This window comes from Suricata suricatta, chromosome 9 (genome assembly GCF_006229205.1).
Source record: "Suricata suricatta isolate VVHF042 chromosome 9, meerkat_22Aug2017_6uvM2_HiC, whole genome shotgun sequence".
NCBI lineage: Eukaryota > Metazoa > Chordata > Mammalia > Carnivora > Herpestidae > Suricata > Suricata suricatta.
In genome coordinates, this window is record NC_043708.1 from 29,909,285 (window position 1) to 29,929,842 (window position 20,558).

At 39.0% G+C, this 20,558-nt stretch overlaps 1 protein-coding gene across 3 annotated transcripts in view; it reads left to right on the forward strand.

Annotated features, from left to right (window-relative positions):
* Positions 1 to 401: 401 nt before the first annotated feature.
* Positions 402 to 20,558, forward strand: part of SYNJ2BP (synaptojanin 2 binding protein) — a 39,783-nt gene continuing 19,626 nt past the window's right edge. Inside the window, exons 1-2 of one of the 3 annotated variants that reach the window (XM_029950910.1) lie at positions 402 to 492; positions 6,870 to 7,130. In XM_029950910.1, the coding sequence (XP_029806770.1) occupies positions 7,067 to 7,130 (64 nt within the window). In that variant the 5' untranslated portion in view covers positions 402 to 492; positions 6,870 to 7,066. Of the gene's footprint in view, positions 493 to 6,869; positions 7,131 to 20,558 lie in introns of those variants that run through there. The other 2 variants (XM_029950909.1, XM_029950908.1) reach the window with 2 other exon arrangements.

The window sequence follows — 20,558 nt, forward strand, 5'->3', positions numbered from 1 at the left end:
GCTAACAACTGTTTAAATGGAGGGTAACCAATAGATGCTAAAATAACTGGGTGAAAATGTGATGACAAAAAGAATAATTACACAGTCTTAAAGTAATTCTCCATAAACTTTCTATTCATTATAAAAAGAAATGTAGTCGCTTTTCAGTGGAGGCATCTAGTGGACAACACTGTAACTAAGCATTCAAAGTCAACATAACCAACAATAGGACCAATGTCTTGTGCCTACTGATAACGTGGACTGAGATGGACATAACATGACTTTCGTGGTACTGCTTCTAATAATAAGGCAGATTAATGAGTTTTCTACAAAATGATTGTTCTGTATTCTTGTAAGAGAGACAATGAAAGACTAAGTAATTAATTATTCCAGGTTAAAGGAGATTAAAGAGGCATGGCAACTGAATGGAGTGTGGGATCCTTGGACTTTGGACATGGGGAAAAAAGATGTAAAGGGCATTTGCGGAACAGTTGATAAATATCTGCGGAATAGGTAATAGTATTGTATCAATATTAAAAATCCTGATTTTGACAACTACATTGTACTTATATACTAGAATGCCTTTTCAGGAATATATGTGCCTATCTATCTGTATTTTCCCTTGATTTCCTTTCTTTTCTCCTACTTTCTATTATTCTATGTATAGGATATACCTGTATGTACATGAATATGTGCACATATGTGTACATATGTATGTGTGTGTGTATTCACATACCAAGAAAGCACATGCGTGAGAGTGAGCAAGACAGAGAGGATAAAGTGAAGGGAGGTAAATTATAAGAAACTGGAGAAATGGGTAAAAGGTAAATGGAAGTTCTATATAGTCTTCTTGTAACTTCTCTGTAAGATCGAGTATTTCTTATATGAAAAAAGGAAAAACATTCCAACAGAAAAATGGACAAGGGGCAAGACTTTCCAGAGAAACAAAAAAGGATAAAAGAATAAATAGCCATAAATGCATTAAAAATAATCTCAACAGCATTCCTAAGTGAAACATTCAAATTAAAATATTATTTTCCACTTAGCATTTTGGCAAGAATGTGAGATGTGATGATAATTCCAGTATGGGAAACAGCATCCTCATATAATGTTCATAGCGGGATAACTGTGCAAAATCTTTGAAGTAAAATTTGGTAATATTTTCCACAAATTAATATGTATCTACCCTCTGACCCAGAAGATCCCTTTCTAGAAATTTTATTTGCCTAAGACACTCACACTGATTCTAAATTTCCCCTTAGAATTGCTTGTAGTAGGAATAAAATTTAAAATAACCAAAATACCTATAAATAGAAATGAAAATCTTATGAAACATCTATAATATGAACTGTACTCTACTATGGATAGTATGTGAAGCAGACAGCCTAAATGTACTGTTAAACAAATCAACCCCACAACCACCTGCTTCATGAACAGAACAGTTTATCTGATGGGTCGGGGTTTGACCCTCTTAGAATCAACTTTATAGGCTTTGTATGCCAAGGCTCCCCAGCTCTTCTCTAACCCTCTCTGCCCATCCTCCCAGAGGCAGGTTCTAGTCCCTATTCAGGCTGTAACAGCATCAGCCATACCTCTCCATGAAAACCTGCAGGCTACTAACATGTATATCACACGCTAGCCTCATATATAAGCTGTATTTTCTGACACAGTTTCATGAGAAGCACTAATATTGGGGTGTTGGGAGTGCCTCCCAAATTAACAAAATTGGTACCAATTTGTGATATACCTAGTGATCATTTTGTTTTTATCACTAGAAAGAATCCAGAGAGAAAGAGGTGTGCTAATATTATTTGGGTCACCTATTTATAATGTGACACATTTAAAAAAAATGTGTTTGAGTATGTAAGTGTGCGTGTGTGTTTTGCTACTTATTTACTTGTATCACAGCAGCAGGTCTACCCGTCTCTAGTACTCTTTAATTCTGACGCTGGGACTCTACAAACTACATTTCCCATTTTCCCTTGACAGCTACCCTCTGGCTAGGGTTTGACAACTTGGAAACATGGACAAGAGTTTGCGATCTGGGAAAAGGGCTTTCTCTCCTGTTTGTAATCTCTGCCAGCATTTCTCTAGCAGCAAAACACAGCTCTGGCTCCAACCTCCACCTTGTTTTGGTGATTTCGTTACCAGCCACGCTGTCCCATTAGCTACCTGTGAGCCTTGGGTAGCACACCTTTAGAGATACTGCAGGTTTGGTTTCAGACCACTGCAATAAAGTGAATATTGAAAAAAACATGAATTATTGCAAAAAAATTGTTTTTGTTTCCACACATGAGTTATATTTCCATTATAATGCAGACTAAGTGTGCAATAGCATCACGCCTAAAAGAAAACAATGTACATACCTTACCTTAAAAAGACTTTATTACCAAAAAACGCACATTATTACTAAAAAATACTAATGATCATCTGAGGTTTCAGCGAGCTGTCATCTTTTTTGCTGGCAGACGGTCTTGCCTTGACGTTGACGGCTACTGACTGATAAGGGTGGTGGCTAGAGGTTGGGGTGGCGGTGGCAATTTCTTAAAATAAGACAATGATTGGGGCGCCTGGTGGCTCTGTCGGTTAAGCCTGTGGCTTCGGCTCAGGTCATGATCTCTCGTTCGTGGGTTCAAGCCCCACATCAGGCTCTGTGCTGACAGCCCAGAACCTGGAGCCTCCTTCCTATTCTGTGTCTTCCTCTCTCTGTGCCTGTCCCCCTCTCATGCTCTGTCTCTCTCTGTATCAAAAATAAATAACAAAACATTAAAAAAAGACAACAATCAATTTATCTTATAGTTTTCATGTTTTATTATGCACATTTAAATTTCACTATTAATACTGAGCCTAAATATATGCTGGCTTTATGTCAAGATTTTTGAAATGTAAAAAGAAAAGAGGTAGCTCTTAGGATACAGAATGTAGTAAATAATTAGAGAATCTATGGGATGGTAAATTCTGTCTATACAACATTTAAACATTTAGTGGCACAAATATAAATACACTATAGGGACAGGACGACATGTAAAATTTTGGGTTGCAATTGGAAGAAAAACCTGTTCAGGACTAACGGGAGAGGTTCTTGGTTGATGATAAGAATCTCTCCTTGATTTCAGACTTTAGACAAACTAAGGAGTCAGTATACAAAAACCAGTGAATTGTACAAAATCCCCATTAGTTAGGAGAAATAGCAGCAACATGATAGATGAAGGAACTAGATCGCACCAGTCTGCAGAAAGCAAGGACGGCTGGGCTGGAAGTTGGAAAGCTAGTTGGAGGCTGCAGCTCAAGGTCAGGATCTACACTTGAGTAGAACAGCAGGCTGGAAACAGTCTGTAGAGGCAGAATGATTGGTTAGTGCATTTTTCAATCGTTCTTATTTTCCAAACGAGGTCCTAGGATGCTTTCCTCAAACAGGGAAAACAACAATAAAGTTTGCTGCGTCAGTGAGCTCTTCCTTTAACAAATAATTTCCTGTAGCATGTGATGCCATTTGGTAGCACAGTAGAATCACTATAGATAGCACAGAACTTCTTTCAAAATTGGAGTCATCCTCTCAAATCCTGTTGATCAACTAAGTTTGTGGAATATTCTAAATGCTTTGCTGTCATTTCAACAATCTTCACAGCATCTTCACCAGGAGTAGACGCCATCTCAAGAAACCACTTTCTTTGCTCATCCAGAAGAAGCAACTCCTCACCAAAGTTTTCTCCTGAGATCACAGGATTCAGTCCTATCTTCAGGCTCCATGTCTAAGTCTAGTTCTCTTGCTATTTCTCCCACATCTGCAGTGACTTCTTCCACTGAAGTCTCGAACCGCTCAAAGTCATCTATGAGGGTTGGAATCAACTTCCAACGTCTGGCTAATATTGATATTTTGACCTCTTCCCATGAATTGCAAATGTTCTCACTGCCATATAGAATGGTCAATCCTTTCTGAAAGTTTTTAAATTTATTTTTCTCAGATCCATTGAAGGAGTTACTATCTGTGGCAACTACAGCCTTATGAAATATATTTCTTAAATAATAAGACTTGAAAGTTGAAATTACTTCTTGATCCAAGGGCTGTATCTTGTATTAGCATTCATGAAACCAACATTAATCTCACTGTACATCTTCATCAGAACACTTGCGTATGTTATCAATGAGCTGTGCTATTTTGATAGGAATCTTTTGAGCAGTTGATCTCAACAGTAGGCTTAAAATATTCAGTAAACCATTTGTAAACAGATGTGCCATTATCCAGGCTTTGTTATTTTACTTATAAAGCACAGGCAAAGTAGATTTAGCCTAATTCTTAAGGGCCCAAGGAGTTTTGGGATGGTCCATGAGCCCTGGCTTCATCTGAGAGTCACCTGCTGCAATAGCCTCTAAAAAGGAAGTCAGCCTGGCCTTTCACACCTTGTAGCCAGGCACTGACTTCTCTCTAGCTGTGGAAGTCCTAGAGGGCATCTGCTTCCAATAGAAAGCTATTTCATCCACATTGAAAATCTGTTGTTTAGTGCAGCCACCTTCATTAATGATCTTAGCTCTTCCGGAGAACTTGCAACTTCTACATCAGCATTTCTGCTCCACCTTGCACTTTTATTATGGAGATGGCTTCTTCCCTTAAACCTCATGAACCAACTTCTGCTGGCCTCAAATTTCTCTTCTGAAACTTCTTCAGCACTCTCAGCCTTCATAGAATTGAAGAGTTAGGATCTTGCGCTGGATTAGCCTTTGGCTTAAGATAATGCTGTGGCTGGTTTGATCTTCTATGCAGACCACTCGAACTGTCTCCAGATCAGCAGTAACGCTGTTTCACTTTCTTATCGCTTTTCATTTCCTTCAATAACGGTCTCTTTGCATTCACAACTTGGATAAATGGCACAATAGATCTAGCTGTTGGCCTGTCTTGGCTTTCCACATGCCTTCCTTACTAAGCTTAATTTTCTAGCTTTTGATTTAAAGTGAGAGACACATGGGCCACCTGCATGGATCAGTCAGTTAAACATGTGATTCTTGGTCATGATCTCACAGTTTCATGGATTCAAGCTCCTCATCGGGCTCGGCAGTGACAGTGCAGAACCTCTCTCTCAAAATAAACTTAAAAAATTTTTTTAACTATACTTATCTTAAGGTATTAGGGGACTTTACATGCCTAATCTGTCACTCCACTTATTACCAGCATTTCCTAAATTTATCTGGTGACCTGTTTTCTTTTAATGCCCTGTATGCTTCTTTTGAAGTTGCATGCTCTGGTGAAAAGGGCAATCTTCCCAGGTACAGGGTAGCAGTTTCCCCTTCCGTAGTCTACAAGAAGCTTTGGGTTTTTTCCTTCCTAATTAATTAATTAATTAGTTTTTAAGTAAAGTATAGTTGACATACAATACCCTTTTAGTTTCAGGCGTGCATCACGGGGAGTACACCTCACTGTTTATTTATATTTATTTACTATGACTTCCATGATAAATTCAGTTACCATCTGTCAGTATACAAAGTTACAGAATATTGGCTGTCTTCCCTACACTGTGCATTACCTCCCCAAGGCTTATTTCATAAATGGAATTTTGCACCTCTTTATCCCCTTCACCTATTTTGCTCACCCCCATCCCTCCCCACTTGGGTAACTGTTTTTTTTTTCTTTATTTTTGAGTCTATTTCTCATTTGTTTGTTCATTTGTTGCATATTTCTCCACTGGTGATTTTGTTTTCCCATTTCTATTTTGTCTCCTCTCTTGATATTCCAATCTCACTTATTTATACATTTTTTCACTTATCATATTCTGCCTTTTATTACAATCATTTTATTCACTCATTCAATCAACATGTTGAGGAGGCTTGGAAGTGAGGGTTGCATGAATCTAAGTTTGAAGGTGAAATGTGATATTTAAAATTTCATCTCATTTAATCCTTTCCATGACATTTTAAAGATCTATTGTCATGCCTTTTTTGGGATGGAGAATCACAGTTAGGAAGTGTCAGGTTGCCTGCCTAAACCCAGACAACTCTAAGAAGATGATACTGACACTTGAGGCCAGGTCTTCCAACATCATCTCCTGTGTTCTTTCTTTTATTCCATATTAACTTCTCAAAGGATTAGCAAGTAAGAGACCTGTCTGCTGAATCTGCTTCTTTCTTGTTTTGTTTCATAAACACAATAGATTCTGGTGTGATTATTTAATGTGAATTCGAACAACTTAATTGGAATTGCACTTTTCAACCCTCCAAGGTCCCCACAAATTTCTGTGGTCTAGTTCCTGGTTGTTTTCCACTTTAAGGTCACCTTCCTGCCCTTGAAGGCTTTTGAGTTGTTGATTTGTGAGGGTTCCTTAGAGCCCTGTTTTGGAAGTATACTTCAAAAGTCAGGAAACCTGGGCTGAAGTCACAGCAAGTCCATCCACTAGTCTTACTGTGAGAATTAAACAAACAACCCAATAAAAAACTTGAATTTTCCCTGTTACCAAGAGGAAGAAACTTTACCCCTCTCCTTTTTTTAGATTCTTTAAAAAAATGTTTTTTGAATTTGTTTATTTTTGAGAGAGAGAGAGAGAGAGAGAGAGAGAGAGAGAGAGAGAGAGAGAGAGAGAACGAGGGCAGGGAAGCAGAGAGAAAGGGAGAGAGAATCTCAAGCAGGCTCCACACTGTCAGCACAGAGCCGGATGCGGGGATCGAACTCACAAACCGTGAGATCACGACCTGAGCCCAAACCAAGAATCCGATGCCTAACAGACTGAGTCACTCAGGTGCCCCTAGATTCTCTTTGAGCAATCCTGTAGTTATAAACCCTTCCTTCTCTCTTTCATATGTATATAAAGTTTTGTAAAAGCCAAAAAGCCTCCTGTCAGGTACACGTTTCTTTGAAATGTAATTATCAAGGGAAATTGTGCCCCATTTCACTTCACTTCCAGAGGTTCCAGAGGTTCGTCCTGGCCGCCGGAACTACGACTTCCAGCATTCCCTGCGCTCCCGGCGCTCCCGGCTTCCTCTTCCGGTCTGCGGGCAGCTGAAACCGAAAGTGTGGAGCTGGGCGCCGCGCGGAGATTGGTTCACCTTCACCTGCGCGAGCCCCAGCCGACCGGGTGGGAGGCCCAACGAGCCCTAAGACATGAACGGAAGAGTGGATTATCTGGTCACTGAGGAGGAAATCAATCTGACCAGAGGACCCTCGGGTATGTGCGGCACAGGTTGTCCCCGCGAGCAGGGTGTTTGAGGTTGTGATTGCAGAGCAGACCCCTGCTGAGCCTATTCCCTTGGCCTTGGAGCTGGCAGGCCTGTTTCCCGCAACACTTAGAGCACGTCGAAGTTGGCATCCACCGTTAGCCAGACCCGGATCTGAGGAACCCACGTCCTTTTCAGTCGGATTATCACACGTAGTTATAGTCAGGAAGGTTTTCTTTCGGGTGCTAATAGTATCAGAAAATCCTGTCCCCAATGCCTGCTTTTTAACACCCCCCCTTCCAGTACCTACTTATTCCGTGCCTGTGACAGACTCTTTAATAAAAAGGGGAGCATAAGCGGCGTTGACTGTACATGCATAGCCCTTTTCTTGGTGCTAGAATCCCTCCCTCCTTCGTTCCATTTTTGGGAAGTTCATTTAGCATGTCAACTGGAATGCTAAAGCGGAAAGAAACTTCTAAGATCGGCTACCATACTTTTCAAACTTGCTTGCCCCTCAGAATTACCCGAGGTTTTTCGCTTTTGCTTAAAAAACTTTTTTTCCAGTGTTTTTTTATTTTTGAGAGAGAGAGCGCGAGCAGAGGAGGGTCAGAGAGAGAGCGAGAGGGAGACAGAATCCGAAGCAAGCTCCAGGCTCTGAGCTTTCAGCACAGAGCCTGACGTGGGGCTCGAACCCACAACATGGCCTGAGCCAAAGTCGACGCTCAACCGACTGAGCCACCCAGGCGCCCCTTGGTTTTCCTTTAAAAAAAAAAAAAAAAGTTAATTCCTAGGTCCCAGCTCTAGGAATTTGGATTCAATGAAGGTTTTTACTTTCTTTCTTTCTTTTTCTTCTTTTTTTTTTTTTAAACAAGCACGTTAGGTGATTCTGATACTGCCAAATCCTCACTTAGTCGTTATTTACCCCTCAAGCTCCCTCTTTTCCCCCAACGCTCTTCACTGAGCTCTTAACACAACTACATACCTTGGGTTTTGTTGCCTCCTCTTAACAGCTGTCTAGTGGGTCGATTAAGGGCTTTAGCTTTGGGATTATTTAGATCCATCTGGTATTTAACCTCTTAATATTGGTTGGCTAACTTTACTGCTGTAAGCTGAGCCTTAGTTTCTCATGCATAAAATGTGCAGGATAATAGAGTATACTTCATTTCTTTCTTTTTCTTTTTTTTAACTTTTTTTTTTAAATCTTTTGAGAGACAGAGAGAGACAGAGCCTGAGTTGGGGAAGGGCAGAGAAAGAGGGAGTCACAGAATCAGAAGCAGGCTCCAGACTCTGAGCTGTCAGCACAGAGCCTGACGCGGGGCTTGAACTCACAAACTGCAAGATCATGACCTGAGCCAAAGTCCAGGCTTAACTGACTGAACCACCAGGAGCCCCATAACAGAATATACTTCCTAGGGTTACGAGAATGAAATGAGTGACTCTATGTAAAACTTTCAGAACATTGCCTGTCACCTTATAAGAAGTGTTTGCTACTGTCGTTGTCACTGTTAATAAATGAATAGCTAGATTAGCACAGTAAAACCTGCTAGAGACTGTTAATTTAAGAGCCTCCAGTAAATCATCAAGTACTGTGAGCTCTCTCTGAACTGTTTCTGTTAAGTCTTCACTCTTTTCCATTCACCACCATCTAGAACAGCCTATCATCATTTCTCATGTGGAATTTTGCCATATCTTGACTACCACTTACAGATGGTTCTTCATAAAATGTGGTTTTCTGAATCATCCATACTTTATTTTTTTCTTGTTATAGAAGATTAGAAATTGACTTATGGAACCGTAATTCATTCTAATCTGCATATTAGGGTCATGCTTCATATGAGCTCCTGAAGTTTTGTTGAATGTGTATACAGTGTGCCCCAGTCCTTTAGATTCACTTTTCCTACTTCATGTAAATCTCTCCTTCTCTCACCCTTAATATTTAGTGACTTTTGGGGCTACATGGAAAAGGGTTTTTAAGCCAAAATCTGCTTCCCTGTAACTTTTCATTCATTGGTACTTGTTCTTGGGGCCCCTTAAAACAATGCTAGTTCTTTTCCTGCTTGTCCTGCAAGTATTTAGAGATACTGGGGCGCCTGGGTGGCTCAGTCGGTTAAGCATCCAGCTTCGGCTCAGGTCATGATCTCACGGACATGAGACGGCTAGCTCAGAGCCTGGAGCCTGCTTCGGATTCTGTATCTCCCTCTCTCTCTGACCCTCCCCTGCTCGCGCTGTCTCTCTCTCTCTCTCAAAAATAAAAATCAAACAAAAAAAACCCATTTAGAGATACCTAGTTGTTCTGCTCCTGTTTTGTCTCATTTCTCAAAAGCCTAAATATCCCTAGTTGTTATATTAGCTGTCTCGATGTGATTTTGGATTTAATTCTTGTCTCTTGCTTAAGACCTTATGGTGCTTTGACATAGTCCTTTTGCTATGGCACCCACAGGCTTTTCAGGGTCTCCTGACTATAGCAGAGCAGAACTCATTACATGTTTTTAAAGTTCAGTGTAATAATCTGCTGTTTGCACAGCAGGGTTGACTAATGTTCACCTTTCCCATTCACTAAAATTTCTGATCCTGTTAATCTTGCAGACCTATGATTCCTAGTGTTGCCTTTTTTCTGAATCACTGGAGTTAGGACAAACTTCCAAGGTCTAATTTAGAAGAGTAATTATATCTAGCTAATATATTTCCGTCAGAAGTGGGTTCGTTTCTATAGTAGATGTGCCTTATTCACAATGAATATTTATTCACCGAGTATCTTCTTTATTTTTCCTAAGCATTTTCGTGTCTTACTTATGTAAGTTGATAAATGTAAGTGGTTAGGAGAATAGAGTCACAAATTTAAGATGGAACTGGGCTAAAAACAGTCATTTGAAGTTTGATGGCTTCGGTTAACAAGAGAATGTTTCAAGTTTATCACCTCCCAGAGCTAGTTACCTGGGGTGTTGTACGTCTAAGGAGTCTCACAGTCTAATTCAGCTTTTCTTCACTGTGTCGTCATGAAGATACGTGGGGAACAAGTCCTTACCACCACTAGAAACTTCCAGTAACTTTAGTAGTCACATAAAGCCCTTTCCTTCTGTAGAAGAAATAGGGAAAGCCTCTAGTTCGAAATCTGCATTTCTGTGTATAGGCAACTGTCACTCTTTATGTACAACCTCCAATGCAGAGACCAGATAGTTTAATCGGGTATCAGCAAAAAATGTATATTCTGCATTTTGGGGCCAGTGTTCTGTCAAGGGCGAGAGTCTTGGATATTTTCAGTGTTTGGGCCCATTTCGGAAGGCGGATGAACCTATTCTGCATGATCTTGTTGACTGCAAGGGAAAGAATGAAGTCTTGGGGAAATTGTGACCGAGGAGTGTGTATCTGGGGAGGCAAGAAGAAGCTTGGCATGTCGCTTAGCGTCTCTCCTGTTCCTTCCTCCTCACTGGAGAAAAGGCCTGGCTGGATGACTTTGGAGGTCTCTTCCACTCCTAAGAGTTTATGCTGCTTTTTGGCGCACTCCACATGCTATTTTATAACACAAAACCTGCCATTTTGGACTAACAGTGGGTGATCTGAAGAATTGTCAAAGGCAGTGGCCCCAATTTTAAATGCCTTCCAAGGTTGAAGAGTTCACCTTTTATCCTTTATGGAACCCTGTTGATCTTTTTTCTTGCAGTGGGAGTTCAGCTCAGTTACAGTCTCTAAGCCTCCCACATTTTCCTTTGTCAGAGTAAGAGTTTTTCATTTTGAAAAGATGCGGTTACTCTAAGAAGTATTATAGGGATCTAATCTAGCTTTTCCCTGCTGTGGCGGGTAGAGATTGGCCATAAAGACAACGCTATCGCCTACCGAGTGTTAGGATTAGGATTCCTTGGTCAGCACTGAGGCCTCAAGGAAGAGAATCTCTATTTTTCTACTTTCTCTCTCTCTCCCTTTTTTTTTTTTTTTTTGGCAGAGGATGAAGGGTTGGTATAATGCTTTAATAATGAATAGTTACCAAGGGATTATATTTCTGGCACTGTTAGTTACTTCATATGTTAACTCATTTAATCTTCACAGCAACCCTGTGTGGTAGGTGATTAATCTACATTATTAGATGAGGAAATTATCTCTTGGAGAGGTTAAGGATTTGTCCAAGTTCTAAAGCCAGTAAGTTTAACCTAGATCTTTTCATTCTGCTATTCCATCTGCCACCTTCCAATATGTCTAAGGAGTTGACTGCCCATCTTTCTCTTGACCTTTATTTGGTTATATTATATCTTAAGGATTTGAGGCATCTTACGTGACCAGCACGATCCACAGTGGAAAGTTTTTATAGTTTGCTGTTGACAGGGCTGAGGGCATATCAGGGTAAGAACCTAAAAACAAGAAACCCCATTAAACCCAAGCACTTAAGTCTCTACAGACTGGTCATGTGCTTTGTGTTTGACCCTGAGACTGTTGCTGATCTGTTCATTCATGTACCAATTAGATTGGAGACTACAGTGCTATATCTCTGCTCTGTTTTCTCTGGCTTACGTGAAGTCTTACCCTCATGGAATATGCATCCTGGTGGAGACATGACATTCACATGTGGAAAGTTAAATCAGTGTGAAGGATGGTTAAGGACTATGATGCACATGTATGTCATCAGAGGACAAAGGAAATGTGGTGGGGACCTTGTCCTGGGAAAGTTCAAAGAGTGGAGCTGTGATAAGGTCCAGACTGATCAATTACAAGACAGTAGAACTTACGTTGGTCTTATAGACAGTCTGTAGGCTAGTGCCAGGCATAGGGAAGGTACAGCCTAAGCAGTAATAGAAAAAAAGGAAAGTAGTTAAGCATATTTTGAGGTCATTGAGTGTACTGGCCTGGATTGAAAGGAGGGTTCATTTAGGAGAGTTAAGGAGATGCGGTTGCTGAGGTAGTGAGAGACTGGATTATGACAAGTTCTTAATGCTAGTGTGGAAACTTAACCGTTCTCTAAGGTTCCATCTTGACTCCTTCTTCCTGTTCATTGGTTAAGACTGAATTCAAGAATCCCCTCCTCCAGGAAGTTTTATATAGGCTAGCTGCCCCCTTGTTTTGAAAGTCATATGCCATTTATTGAGTGCTTGATATATATATTGAGTATATGATATACTGCCAAACTAAACACTTTGTCTCATGTGCTCCCAACAAGGAATAGATGAAATGGTTATTATCCCATTTTATAAATGAGAAAACCTTGACCCTTATGTCACACAGTTCTTTAAGGGGTAGAGTTAAGAATTGGATTCAGGTCTGTGTGACTTAAAAATCCAGGCTCTGGGGTGCCCTGGTAGCTCAATCACTTGGGCATCCAGCACTTGACTTTGGTTCAGGTCACGATCCCAGGATTGTGGGATCAAACCCCACATCAGGCTCTGTGCTGAGCATAGAGGCTGCTTAAGATTCTGTTTCTCCCTTTGCCCCCTCTCCCACTCACATGCATTCTCTCTCTCTCTCTGTCTAAAATAAAAATAATTTTTAAAAAATCCAGGCTCTGAACCTCAAAGTTCTTTGTTCTCTTTATGCTCTAACTAGACTCTGCATATCCCTATCTTAGTGTTTATTTCTATATTTGCCCCCTTATTTGTGTCCCTTCCTCCCTCTACTTCACTCTGAGCTCTTCTGAGTCAAAGGACTTAACAGGCATGACATAGGGTGGTCAGTAAGTATCAGGAAATGACTAGGAAAACTGATAAATGTTAGAAAAATATAATAGAATGTTGTTAAGTAAAGAGAACCAGTAACATGGTCTATTTAGCTTGCAAAAAGTCAAACAGGGTTCTCCACTAACTTCAAGAAAGAAAGGAAGGAAGGAAGGAAGGGATGAAGGAAGGAAAGAAGGAAGAAAGAAAGGGAGGGAGGGAGGAAGGAAGGAAGGAAGGAAGAATTTGGATGTAATGTCTTATAATGGATATGAAACTAAGATGCAAGAAACAAGGAGATAGAATACTAGAAAACCTTATAGAGTGAGAAGAGTGTATTATACAAGTCTCTAAGATTGTTTCAAGGATCATTCTTATTACTGTTTTTTCAAGACAATCCTTAAGAATAACTAAAGAAAAACATCTAGTAATTACCTTGGAGAAGTAGGAAGGCAGGCTGATAGATGCCAAACCATAGAAACACTTTTTAGGGGATCGATTGGCTAAGTGTCCAGTTCTTGGTTTCAGCTGAGGTCATGATCTCACAGTTGGTGATTTCAAGCCCCATGCCAGGCTCTATGCTGCCAGTGTGGAGCCTGCTGGGATTCTTTCTCTCTCCCACTTTCTGCCCCTCCTGGTCGCACGTGCACGCACGTACACACACACACACACACACACACACACACACACACACACACACACACACTTTCTCTCTCTCTCTCAAAAGAAATAAACTTAAAAAAAAAAAGCATTTTAGAAATCCATTTGACTAGGCAGAAAAGTAGCCAATGACTGTATTTGAATAAGTACAAAATTACTTACTGAGGAAAAAGACCTAAGATGATAGAATAGGAACAAGTTGTTAGTTTCAGGAGACTGGGAAATAAAGGTAGCTGTTTTTAAAGGCATTCATTTAGTGTTTGCTATGTACCTACACCATGATTAGGAATTCTAGATACTAGAATAAAGAATAAAAGATCCCAATTTTTAAGAATTTTGCCATCCAAAAGAAGAATAATTATTAATTATGATACACATATACCAAGTTCCCTTGAGGTAGAATAACCAAAATAGCTATGGACCTTCATGAGGTATGTTCTGTTCCTTGTAAAGTCACACAGCAAGACTCAAGAACATATTACGTGTCTTTAGGAAATGTTTTATAAACAAAGTAGGTAACATCATTCTCCCCTTGTACAAAACTGTGGTGTATTGATGCCTACTACAGTATGTGGATTACTATATTGGGCAAGAAGCTGTAGAGTGGGCGAGTTGAAAAGACAGTAGTGGGGGAGTGTACAGATTGTCGTATTAGGCAAGAAATGAGGAGATTGAAACATTTGGAAAGCAGCAGAGCCTGCCTGATGCGGGGCTCTAAGCCATGAACTGTGAGATCATGACCTGAGCCAAAGTTGGACACTTAACCAACTGAGCCACCCAGTCTCCCCAGTTTTTGCTGATTTCTAATTTAAATCTGTCTTTTGAAATTTTTCAAGATTTGGTCAATCTTTGTGACCAGTACCTGTGCATTAGAAAGGACTGTTTACTCTTGAAGTTGTTGACTGAGTTGTTCTGTAAAGATAAAAAAAGTCAAGTTGGTTCTTACCACTGCTCAAGTGTTCTATATTTTTACTAATTTTTTCCACAGTTACTGAAAGAGAAGTGTTGAAATCTGCAACTGTCATTTTTTTATTTGCCTTTTTCTCATTTCAGTTCTTATTCCATTAATATTTAAGTTCTTTTATCTGGTGTGTTCATATTTAGTGTTTTAACCTTTTTTTTTATTTTAGAGAGGAAGAGAGAAAAGGGAGAGTTTGAGTGGGAGGGGGCAGAGGGAGAGAGACAGAGTGAGTGAATGAGAGAGAGAGAGAGAGAGAGAGAGAGAGAAAGAAAGAATCTTAAGGAGGCTCCATGCTCAGGGGGGAGACTTACACAGGACTCCATCCCACGACCTTGAGATCATGACCTGAGCCAAAATCAAGAGTTGGATACTCTGCTGACTGAGCCACTGAGGCACCCCAAGTCATATTTTGTGTTGTAATGTCACCTCGATGAATGGACTTTTTTCATTAGGAAATGTCTTTTTTTATTCTCTGTAATATTCTGTATTCTGAAGTCTACTTTAATGATATTAATAGAGCCAGGTCAGCTGCTTAGTATATCTGTGTTCATCCCTTTCCTTTTATGTTTACCCGTGTATTTATGATTTCTGGTGCTATTCATTCCTTCATATAGATCCAGTTTTCATTCAGTATTATTCTTCTTTTGTCTCAAGGATTTCCATTAACATTTATCATAGTGCAGATCTGCTTGTGCAAATCCTCCCTGCTTTTGTTTTTCTGAAAAAAAAATGTTTTGCCTTTCTTTCTGATGGCTATATTCACTGGATATAAAATTCTAAATTGATTTGTATTTTTCTTTTAGCATTTTATTTGCTTAAATAAAAGTTTATTAATGTTTATTTATTTTGAGAGAGAGAGAGACAGAGCGTGAACAAGGGAGGGTCAGAGAGAGAGGGAGACACAGAATCAGAAGCAGGCTCCAGGCTCTGAGCTGTCAGCACAGAGCCCAACACGGGGCTTGAACGCAATGAACTGTGAAATCATGACCTGAGCCAAAGTTGGATACTTAACTGACTGAGCCACCCAGGGGGACCTCTTTTTAGCATTTTAAAGATGATATTTCATTGACTTAAGGCTTGTATAGTTTCTGAGGAGAAGTCTGTTGTCATTATCATCTATGCTCCTTAATATATACATGTGCTTTTTCCCTGTAACTACTTTCAAGATTCTCTTTATATCTGGTGTTGAGCAGTGTGGTTATGATATACTTTGCTCTGTGTGTGTGTGTTTATTATGATTGGAGTTTGTTGAGCTTTTAGGATCCGTTTGTGTATATTTTTTACAAATTTGAGCCAGTAGTTTCTTCAAATGTTTTTTGTTTCCCTTTTCCTCTCCTGGACCTCTAGTTATATATTGCTATTACCTTACATGTTACTGTGCGTTCCCTTCTATGTCTTCAGGTTCATTGATCTCTTCTCCTGTGGTATCACATCTGCTATTAATCATATCTAGTGTATTTTTCCTTTCAGATATTGTAGTTTTCAAACCTGTGAGTTTCATTTTTTTAATCTTTCATTTTCATATATATATATATATATATATATATATATATATCAATGGAACGGAATAGCCCAGAAATAAACCCATGCATGTATGGTCAATTGATTTGTTACAAAGAGGCTAAGAACATACAATAGGGAAAGGATAGTCTCTTCAAAAAGGAAGAGACTGTTTTTGGAAACTGGACAGAATGTAAAATACATGTAAACATGCACAAGAATGAAATTGAACCACTCCCTTATACCATATACAAAAATTAACCCAAAATGAATTAAATACTTGAAAAATGTTTTCCATTTTTTTCAACTTCCTTTAATTATTTCCACATAGTTATAATAGCCTTTTAAACCTCCTTGTCTGTCTAGTTCATCCTGTTTCTGGTTTTGTTTCTAATGATTGATATTTCTCTTGATTATGGATCATGTTTTCCTCTTAGCATGTTAATTTTTAGATTCTGGATGTTGTGACTATTACTTTGTTGCATGTCTGCATTTTGTTTTATTACATTAATGTTGTTAATGTTACAATGTTGAATTTTGTTTTAGCAGGCAGTTAAGTAACTTGTAGATCAGTTTGATCTCCTGAAGGCCTCTTTGTAACTTTTTTTTAGGATGGTTCTAAAGTAGTATTTACTTCAAGGAGAGTTCAACTCTACAAATGAAGTGTGTTCCAAGTGAGTGTCCACAGAATTTTCAGGTGCATCACTGAGGATTTCTGTTCTGGCTGGACAGAACTCGAGAGTCTCCCTGCCCTTTTTGAACTCTGAGAGTTATTCAGCATACAACTTCCTAGTTTTTATTTTTCCAGCCTTGTGGAGTTTGACTCGACATCTGCATGGAGTAGTATTTCATGAAGACTCATTGCAGATACCTGGATCTCTTTTTTTCTGCCTACCTTCCTCCTTTCCAGAACTTTGCCCTGCATCTCCAGCAACCTCATCCTCTCCAGACTCTAATCCCCATTTCATTAACTCAGTTGATTGGTTTTGATAGGGAGCCCAGAAATAAACTTGGTTTTGCTTGGGTCCTGCTCCCTGTGGTTGTGATCAGAAATTGCCTCCACATAGATCGCTAGGGTGATCATAGAGCTACATTGTTTTAATTCAGCAACATAGTAAGACGAATATATGTCATGACAAAATGGGATTTATTCCATGAATGCAAAGATGATTCAATGAAAGAAAACTCCTTAAAAGGTAATAAAACATTAATAGAATGAAGGAAAAAAACCCACATGATCATCTCAGCAGATACAGAAAAAGCATTTAAGGATATTCAACACTTTTCCATGTTAAAAACAAACTAGGAATTGAAGGAAACTTCCTCAACATGACTGCAGTGTATGAGGAATCCACAGCTAACAACATACTTATGTAAGCATGAACGCTAAGATGAAGAACAAGACCATTACTTCTGTTCAATGTGGTATTGAAAGTTCTAGCCAGAATGGCTCAGCAAGAAAAGGAAAAGGTGTACAAATTGGAAAGGAAGAAGTAAAATTGTCTCTCATCACAGATGACATGATCTTACATGTAGTAAACTCTAAATATTCTACAAATAGACAATACCTGTTAGAGTTTATAACAAATTTAGCAGAGTTGCAGGATACACACTCAACACACAAAATCAGTTTAGTTTTTCTACATTAAGAATGAACAATCTACAAAGGAATGTAAGTGGATAATTCCATTTACGGTAGCATCAAAAAGAATAAAATACTTGCAAATAAGTTTAGCCAAGAAGGCAATAACTTGTATTTTGAAAACTACAAATTTTGGCTGAAAAAAATTAAAGACATGAATAAGTAGGAGTACATTCCACATTTATGGACTGGTCACAATTTCATGGTTTATGAGTTGGAACCCTGGGTCGGGCTCTGAGCTGATGATGGTGGGGAGCCTGCTTGGGATTCTGTCTCTCTCTCTCTCGCTCCCTCTCAAAAGTAAATTAACATTTTAAAAAAATGTTTAAAAAGTTAAATTTTATGTTACATATATTTTACCACTAAACACACAGTGAGTTTGATTGACATCTAGGGAAAATTAGTGAGATTATCTTGAGATTAAGAAACCCTGCATGTTGATAATGAGGGACATAGGGTGTTTGTCAATCGGGCGTTCATAATTCAAGAAGAGGCTGCCGTCATTGGTGTTAGTGAACTATTTTGTTTCATTTTCATTATGTCCAGAATTATTATTTCCAGAATAATATGGTTAAACATTGGTTTTTTTTTTAACCTTATAACTTACAGATTTTATAGGCAAGAATCTAAAATAAATGAAGGGCATTTCTTTGTTTTGCCTGAAAGTAAGGATTAGGGACAGTGATTAAAGTGACAGAACTCCAGAATGACTGGTTCTTCCTCTGGAATATATTATTCTTGGGAACTGTTCTATAACTGTTATTCCAACATTGCTTATTTGGTCAGCCCAAAGGCAAGTTGCCTTCCAAGGTAGCCAGCCTTGCTTAGCAGATCTTTTTTCCTAAAACAGTTGTTTCTGTTTTCTACAGTGATACAGTGTAACAGAATGGTTCAAAACTCACACTTTGGAATCAAACATCCAATAATCACTTGTAATAATGTAAAATGTAATCATCACTTCACCTGTTTGTTGAGAAGATTCAGTGCGATAATGTACGTAAAGTGCATAGCGTGGTGCCTGGTCCATAGTAAATGCTCCGTAAATATTGGCTGTTGACTCTGCTATCACTGCTCTTATGCATAAATGAGCCCAAGGTCCAGACCTGGAGACAGGTGGGGGTGTCCCCAAGAAGGCATTTCTTGTTTGACTTTACCAAGGTCCTATACAAGATGTACTTTCTCTCCTCGTCCTACAGTGGTGTAATTCTTATGCCATCTTTACTTTTTTTGCATTTAGACTTCTTTTCCAAACTAGAGACCAAGCAGCACATTCTAATCTTACCATATTTAAGAAAATTATTGGCACATTATAACCCGAGTTCACCATGTAATACTTGTTCATTCATGCACTTTTTAAAAAGTCTTTCAGTCCTAGTCTTTTTCTTTTTTCCTCTCCCTCAACCCTTTTTGGATTATGGATGCTGAGAGCTGAATTAATTGTGTCCTTTAGGTCGATAACACATTAACATCATCAGGAAATGCAAGGTCCCTTTCTGGTTTTATTTTTGCCTTTTATCCCTAAACTTCATCCTGTACGCTTTCCCCCATAGGTACTCATTCTAACATGTCTTTATATGTCTTTATAAGATACATATACTTTTGTTTTTTTAAAAAATATATTTATATATTTTGAGAGAGAGAGGGAAGGAAAGAGAGAATCCCAAACAGGCTTTGCATTGTTAGTGCAGAGCCCAACACAAGGCTCAATCTCATGAACTGTGGAATCATGACCCGATCTGAAATCAGAAGTCAGACACTTAACCAACTGAGCCACCCAGATGCCCCTAAATATACATGCACTTTTGTAAGTAGGTAACACTGTTTTGTGTGCATGGGTTTCTAATTTATAAGACGATATTGAGCTATTAATAACCAACATTACATTTTAAAACCCTCTTACCTTAGATAGTATTTAGTACATTTGACTTTTAACTATTTTAGTTATCTATTCCCTATAAGATAGACATCCATTGCTTCTCAGCCTTTTGGCTAAGATCAAGTGTAAAAGATAGACATCCAAATTACTATCAGTTTTACCCTACTACATGCTTACATGCTGCAGTTAACATTTTTACATTCCTCTTTATAGATAGGATGATCACGTTGGTCCAAAATGAGATGCTTTCTAAGTTGAAAGGGACTATTTTAATTATGCTGGGGCAACGGGCATATATCAAGACCCCCAGACAGACCGGATCGGTGATCTACCCTTTTTATGTAAGTTTTCCGGAGACACAGTTGGTAATCAGCAGTCATATACTGGGACAGCCCTTCTCCTTCTGGTTGTTTCTAGCTGACATCTGTTCCAATTGATTCGTGCATGTGCTGGACTGATTGTTGTATATTTTAAATACCACCCTTGCTAGAAACTCTTCATGACGGGGATGTCTGGGTCACCAGTTACAGATATACTTAATTTCAGGAAGTTTGAGTTCCAAACCAGTCTTGTTCTATTAATAGACAGATGGACTTTTTATGTATCTTCTTATATTTCAGGACTTTCCATATTTGTACTGTATATTTTTTCATCTTTTCTCCATCAAACTATCCAATGTGGGCTGCAGCAGGCACCAGTGTTTATTGACAAATGCTCTTACGGTGACTACTTTGTAGGTTATGAAGGATTTTTTCAGATTTGATGTGATTAGAGCCTAGAAATTGCCTTTTGAGGTAGATAGGGCAGAATTTGTACTCCTTATGTTACAGAGAAGGAAACTGAGTAATAATAAGTACACCGACTTAGTAAGTCCACATATCTGGACTTGTTATGGAGTTGAATTTATGACCAGGTCTTCTGCCTTTAATTTGTTTCTGCAAAATCTAAAAGGGACAGGGAAGAGGATGCGTTTCTGTTTGTGGTTAAAGCAGAGACTATGCAGTTTAGCTTTATGTCTTCCTTAGAATGTAGCACAGTGCCTGACACATAGTAAACGATGGGGAATCTTTAACGAACAAATGAACTGAGGATTAGATAAGGCTCAGGTTTGAACTGGTAGTACTATTGCCCAGTGCTTGGTGACCCCCTTTTTATTTCAGCAGT